This window comes from Engraulis encrasicolus, chromosome 20 (genome assembly GCF_034702125.1).
Source record: "Engraulis encrasicolus isolate BLACKSEA-1 chromosome 20, IST_EnEncr_1.0, whole genome shotgun sequence".
NCBI classification, from domain to species: domain Eukaryota; kingdom Metazoa; phylum Chordata; class Actinopteri; order Clupeiformes; family Engraulidae; genus Engraulis; species Engraulis encrasicolus.
Genome location: NC_085876.1, coordinates 28182079 through 28189578, shown reverse-complemented (window position 1 = coordinate 28189578; position 7500 = coordinate 28182079). Strand labels below are relative to the sequence as shown.

The following is a 7500-nucleotide window of genomic DNA, read 5'->3' as shown; positions in this document are numbered from 1 at the left end:
TGCATGTAAATGAATACGACTACAAACGGAAACGGTTGCGTTAGCATTTGAGCTGATGCGATGCAGGAAAAGTGAAAGTCGACTTTTTTTTGTGAATGATTTGTCTGAATGAATTATGGCAGATGTCCCGGGATGTAAACTCATACAAATGTGTACAAACAAAAACAGTCGCATCAACGTTTATATTGGACAAATAACAGACATTGCAAAAGAAAAAGAAAAAAATATTAAGACATTGCATTTTCTGCAGCTGCAACATTGTCCACCCAAGCAAGCCTGAACTTCCATTAACATTAAAAAGCACTATACACATTTGTACAAGAAAAAAAGGAGACATTGCATATAGTAGCTGCCATGTGCTGTTTTAGCTAATGGTCGTCTTTGCTGAACAAAGCACAGTCGTTGGCCAAAGCATCCAAACCCGCACTAACATTTTCATCCTGCTGACGCTGTGATATACACTTCAGTACAAAAATGCAGTATATGAAATATAGATACACATGCCATAAATGTTGCACCGACATTACATCAAATATTCTGCTGCATGAAAAAAGACCTCGCATAAAGAGACCTGTCTAGCCCCAGTCCCGACCGAAGACATTGCATGCAAGTATGCAGCGCTCTAAATCATCACCTGCCAACCGGCCAAATGCTGGTGAAAATTCAGTTTGGCAGGTAGAAAAGACAACTTTTACCAGCCACTTTGACCCACTCGTGAGCGTGTGTTTGGCTAGTAAGATTTTTTTCATCACCAGCTGAAATGGCTAGTAGATGGTTAAGCTAATTTAGAATCCTAAAAGTGGCCCTGCCATGGCCAACCGGTAGGGCACTCGCCTGCTAAGCGGCTGACCCAGGTTCGATTCCCGGCCCAGGTCCTTTGCCGACCCCTCACAGTCTCTCTACCAATTCGCTTCCTGTCCACCTCTCACACAGGCCTATCAAATAAAGTCGAAAAAGACCAAAACAAATCTTCAGAATCCTGAAAGTATGTAAGTGGGCTGTCTATAAGCCAGTCCCTGTGCAGACCTGTGCTTCAGCTGCCCAGGTGCTGTGTGCCCCTGGACCTCCTGGTCTTGGCCCCCCGGGTCCTGATCCGCTTCTGGTGGCCCCAGAGCTCGTTGCTCCTGCTGGCAGCCCTGACACCTTCATGGCGCTCGCATATCCAAAACAGCAACCAGTGTGCTACGTGAGTGTGCCTCACACGTCTCGGCCTCGCTAGTCCATACTGAAGACTCTTTTTAATCTGCCTTCAATCTTGTTTGTCTTCCTCTCTCAGCACACAAGCAGACTCAAGAGTACGGCCCCCATTTAAAACACACAAACACACACACACAAACACACTCCGAGACTCTGCAGCTGTGAAGCATAGGAGACAGCGCTGAGGGCTGATCCAGGAGTCGTGTGTGTATGTGTGTGTGTGTGTGTGTGTGTGTGTGTGTGTGTGTGTGTGTGTGTGTGTATAGGAACCTTCTGGCCTCCTAGAATCCAGAGTCCTGTCTAGTCTGGCTCAGATCTCCCCCCGTCTGGCTCCCCACCAGAGCACCATTTCCCCCCTCTCACTCTCCGTCTCACATTCTCTCTCCCTCCCGCTCTGTCTGTCTGTGTCTGTCTGTCTGTCTGTCTGTCTGTCTGTCTGTCTGTCTGTCTGTCTGTCTGTCTGTCTGTGTGTCTGTCTGTCTGTGTGTCTGTGTGTCTGTCTGTCTGTCTGTCTGTCTGTCGCAGCAGTCTCTCTCTCTCTCTCTCTCTCTCTCTCTCGCTGTAGCAGCAGCCGCTCTCTTTCGCTCTCTTTCTCCCTCTCCCTCCCTCCAATCCCCCCCCCCCCCCCCCCCCCCCCCCCCCCCCCCCCCCCCACCTCCTCTCCTGCCTGCCACCACCGCAGCTGTGCGACAACAGATGACGCCACTGGCGGTTCATCCAGAGGGAGTGAAGGAGTGATGGGAGACGAGATGAGGAAATGGTAAAATGTGTCTCTTCTTTAAAGCTCTGCTCCTTTCAAGTTTGTGCTTGAACTTAAACCTGGAAACAGGAATTAGGTGTGATGGGATTCAGTGATTCATGCTGATCATAAAGAGACGAATGGTTGAATGGATTCCATCCAGAGAGTGAAAGAATAGGAGGAGAAGAGGGAAGGGAAATAAATGGAAAAATGCCTCCCTTCTCCCTTTGAGGAATACCATGGCATATATGTGATGAGAATTTTAGCAAAATGTTGAGTTCTCACTATGATGTCACAAGGACTTTGCAGGATGTTTAACACAGAGTTATATGGGAGCTGTAGAATGTTGGACTAAATTCTAGAAGAACTAGGGGTAAAATTCTTTCTGCTCAAAGGGTTAAGTGATACTCCTTGTGCTTTGAACTGACCTGGGAACAGTTTAGGAGCGATTTGGCTTCAGTGATTCATGCTGGGCTCATGGTGGAGATTGGTCGCAAGGATTCCAAAATGGTAAAACTAAAATGGGAATCTGGAAATCAGCCCATTTCCCAAAACAGTGCGGTGGTGTTTTATGGACACAGCGTGTAGCTTTTTAACAAGGAAAAACATGTTACGTCAAGGCTACTGCGTAACTACCAAAACTTTTCTTTCAGTAAAACAAGTGTCTGGGTTGCACAAAACTAAACTACGCTAAGTTCCACACCAGCTAGTAAACCAGGAACATATTCTGCATTTTGTTCCTGGCACCTTAAGAATGGGCATGGTCTCTATTACGAGGGGGTGTGTTTCATTGGGAGCAAGTTGCACAGTACACCCAGAGCTCGAACTGCACATAAATAGCAGTGCTATTCTGTGGCTAATAACAATCGACCTTCCCCGATTTAAATGTCCCATAGCTCAGCCTCTACCAGACATTACAGCTAAAAAATCAGTTCATCACGACCTGCTGGTCAATGAAGGGGCCGGTCGGTGTTAAGACGCCATTTTAAAGACAATAACATTCACATCCACCCTATCCCTACTGTATCAATTTCACACACGCACACAAACTCTGGGTTCAATTACTCTCCCCAAGTCACTGGCAGAGGCCACTACACTACACTTCACTACACTCCCACCCATGGTAATCTCTCTCTCCATCTCTCTATCTCCTCTTCAAAAACATTACTCATCACTCAACATGACTCTCTACTCTGCACTGCTGCTGCGGCCATATTTCAATACGCACCATAAAGGTACTGGCTGTGGTTTTTAATTTTGTGTATGTACATAATGACAGGCACATTACACATAAGACTTACAGCTTAGGTAATTACGTTGCATTTGGACCTTGCCTTGCCCACTCTTCTCCTTGATGCTCGTGTGTGTGTGTCTGTGTGTGTGGTTGTAACGAGTACAGCGAAATCGAGCATGTATCATGGGGCACCACGGTACATACAGTACGTGCTATTGGCCACTGACCTCCTTTTTTTGTGATTAACATTTTATTTAATTTTTTAAAAATATTGTTTTAGGGGCTTTTATACCTTTATTTGACAGGACAGTCGAAGATGGTGACAGGAAGCGAATGGGACAGAGAGACAGGGGAGGATCGGGAAATGACCCCGGCCAGACTCGAACCGGGGTCCCCGTGGGTGGGCATGCAAGCCCAAATGTGGGGGGCTTAGCGTGCTGCGCCACAGCGCGCCGTGATTAACATTTTCTTATTGCGCAGACAGAAGTAAACATGTCAGGTATAAAACATAAAAAATCTATACAGCAGGGAAAGTGAGCTCATACAATAACACACACAATTTCAAAGAAAAAGGATGTAGTAATACAAATGAAGATACAGACAATGTTCAGACAGTTCTTCCACTACAAGCCGCTCACCTCCTTGACGTGCGTGTGGAAGGCGACGGACATGTCCAGCAGCACCTTGCGCTGCTCCACGCGGCGTACGAAGTCCTGGATGCGGTCCTCCAGCTGGTGGGCGGCCTGGTAGATCTCCTCCGGGTCACACTCGCCCGTCTGGGCCAGCTGCTCCGCGGCCTCCAGCAGCTTATCCGCATTGGTGTACGTGTTCTGTTACACAATGACGCAATACAATACTTGTGTTTATATAGTGCAGTATCACAACAATGATATCGTCTCAAAGCACTTACCAAATACACATACACACATTCACATACCAGCTCTGTAGGCTGCCGTATGGCATCAATTGCTAAAGGTTGTTTGAGATGGCTTGCTATCGTGATCCAAACACAGCCAGATATGGATTCTCATCATACACACTAGTAGATGGCACGTATGTGCTCCCACGTGCAAGTTCACACATCTATTGGCTCCAATGTACCAACATACCAACCACACACCCACGCACGCACGCACACACTCACGCATGCACCCACAGTTACATAATGCTAATGTGGCAATGTATGAATTCAAATGGATAACATCCTTGCATGTTACATGTCACTACATGATAATCATCACTTCAAGTGAGACGCACGCAACTCATCATTTCACACATGGAGGTACAACTCAATTACATAAAGTTACATCATACATTTCTTTAAATCAGAGTGAACCGAGCAGAAGAGTGGGATTCGAACCTGCAACCGACTGATCTAAAGTCCATCTCCTTAAACATTAGCCCTTGACTGCCCATAATTTGTCTGCAAAATTAGACAATACTGTCACAAAATCTCTTGGGGGTTGTGAACACTACAACAAGGTTGTGAATGTCCAAGACAAAATTTCCCTTGGGACCAATTAATTCATCTTGTATCTCGACAGTTGAGGTTACTGAGGTGAAGCGTGCCGAAATAGTAGCAGAACACAAGCGGGGCGGTGTTTTGTTTACCTGGGCCACTTCCTCAAAGTCCTCGTGGCGTTTCTGGAGGGCCCGCGCTCGATGGAGAGACTTCCCCACTCCTGTGTGCTTGCTGAGGAACGCCTCGCCATGGTTCTCGATCCAGTCCAGCACCTAAACACACACACAAATGCACGAGCATGCACACACGCGCACGCGCACACACGCACAAATACAGAGATACAAAAGGTTAGACAGAGCGGGACACAGGCACATACATATAATTTCTCCTTTGTGAATATAGTACATCATGGTAAAAATGGAACATTCTGAAAGATTATGTGGCCGAATTTCAAACATTCAAACAAAGACATTGTTACTACTATGTAAACTAGATCATGCCAACTATGGAGCTGTTTAAAATCATGTGTTCTCAAACCCATGCCGATATCAATAGATCTGCAGTTTTCAGTGTGAAAATGTATTTCTAATCCAACAACTGAATCAAGCAAAAAAAAAAAAGACTCCAGTGTGTAACATGATGTAACCAGCTCTTCTCTATGCCAATGTGTGGTGACTGTGTGCAACAGGGGCTGCCTCATTGCATGGGTATGAATTATAATTCATGCTTGCTATGCTTGTGTAATGGACATTCTGAATCTATAATCCAACAACTGAATCGAGCAAAAAAAAAAAAAAAAGACTTAAGTCTTCCTACTTCAAGAGCACCTACAGTTTGGAGTCTACAGAGTTGGAGAACAAGAGCGCTCAGAAATCGTTCTTCTTCCAAAAAAAAAAGAGGACTCCAGTGTAACATCATGTATCCAGCTCTTCAACATGACGTAATGCACTTCACTATGCCAATGTGTGGTGACTGTGCGCACTAGGGGCTGGTTCAGTGCATGGATATGAATTATGAAGTAGGCTTGCTATGCTTGTGAAATGAACATTCAGAATCTACCTCGGTGCTACCTCATCTGAAACTGCATATAACAGTCACTAGCTCGTAACCAGGGTTATAAGCGTTTGTACGCAACATGCAGATGCTTCAACGAGAAAACTCGTAGAAGCATGATATTATTACACAAACATCGTTATTTATGCTAAGAATTGGTTCAAAATTCAGCTTCAAACTCTACCTCATCTGAAACCATCTCTCTAACCATGATAGGAATGATGACGCAAGTCTCTGCAGAATATTGTGTGTGTGAAATATACATTCGGATCCTTTATATTGTGGAGAAACTCAGAGTCGTGACTGACAATCATTTTGTGTGCTGGTTGATAGTAGTGTGCACGGTTGTATGCTGTGTTCAGGGTTGATGAGTTGTGCAGCAGAATGCTGGATGAGCCTTGAGAAACTTTCAGAGCCCTGGCTTCAGAGCTCCAATCTGCTGTCCCTCTCCTTCCCATCTGCAGTGAAGCCGAGCCAACACAGACACCCACTCCCTCCCTCCCTCCCTCCCTCTCTCTCTCCATTCCTCCTTCTCCATCTTTCCCTCACTCCGTCTTTTAAACACTCTTCTCCTCTCCTCTTCTCTTCTCAACTCCCAGGCTCCCCTCCATCCATCCCTCCCTCCTTCTCCATTCCTTCTTCTCCATCTTTTCCACCCTCCGTCTTTTAAACAGTCTTCTCCTCTCCTCTTCTAAACTCCCAGGCTCCCTTCCCTCCCTCCCTCGCCCCCCCTCCCTTTTCCTTCTCAGTCCTTGAGTACTGTGTATTCTTTGCTTTTCTCTGTCACAGTCATCCTCCTGCACTCAAACTCGTCCTGTCTTTCCTTCCACAGTTCTTCCACAGGACTGCATATCCTTTTTGGTGCTTGTGAGAGCATTGCTGTTTTATTCCACAGCTTCTATCTACCACTCGCTCTCCTGTTATTTTACCCCACTGACAACCCCAACCCCTTCTCACATGGGGTCCAATGACATGTTTTCATTCATTATCTTCCTCCATTTCTGTGCAATCCCTTCAGGTTTCACTTCTTTCCTCTCTCACACTTCACATCCCTCTGTCTTACACACACCCTCATTTCTTCCCCTCCATTACATACAGCCTCAGATCTCTCCATCCTCCATGCCGTCCTCTCCCTCTCTATCCTTCTTTCTCCCCCCCCTCTCTCTCTCCATCTGTCTCCCTTCTTCATCCCTCTTCCTTCATCTTGAGCCACTACTTGAGGAATGCCCTGCACCTGGAAACAGGTTGCCATGGAAACTACTGCCTTGCACGAAAAAAGTATCAGCAGCGCAGTGAGCAGAACTCTTTTTTTCTTCTTCTGCAGTGCATAGCGAAAGTAGTGAAAGACAGAAAAAAAGCAGAGGGAGGGCGAGAGAAAGAAAAAAAGAGAGAAAGACAGAGAGAGCAAGAAATGGAGATCAAAAGAAAGACACAGAAAGAAAGAGGGAAAGTAAATGAATAAGGGAAGAAAGCAGAGAGTATGAAATCTACATTGGAGAGAGAGAGAGAGAGAGAGAGAGAGAGAGAGAGAGAGAGAGAAGAGATGAAGAGATGAAGAGAAGGAGAAAGAAAGGTAGAAATCAAGGAACGTCTGGGGTAATGCGGGGAAAGGCGGTGAATAAGAAACAGGCGAGAAGAGAAAGAGGGGGCGGAAGGGGATCCACTAATTGCAGGTTCTATTTGGGCTGTGTGAGGACACCAACCTTGCCTAATCCTGTGGAAATGAGGTAAACTAAATAAACACACAGACACGGACACACACGGACACACACACACACACACACACCACACACAACACACACACACACACACACA

At 46.0% G+C, this 7500-nt stretch overlaps 1 protein-coding gene across 6 annotated transcripts in view; it reads right to left on the bottom strand.

The window, feature by feature from the left end:
- The window catches only part of trioa (trio Rho guanine nucleotide exchange factor a), an 88379-nt gene that overhangs the window by 71335 nt on the left and 9544 nt on the right, over nt 1-7500 (bottom strand). For all 6 annotated transcript variants that reach the window (XM_063185710.1, XM_063185715.1, XM_063185711.1 and 3 more), the window contains 2 exons: nt 4782-4904; nt 3809-4000 (listed from right to left, as the gene is read on the bottom strand). In XM_063185710.1, coding sequence (XP_063041780.1) covers nt 3809-4000; nt 4782-4904 — 315 coding nt within the window. The remainder of the gene's footprint in view (nt 1-3808; nt 4001-4781; nt 4905-7500) is intronic.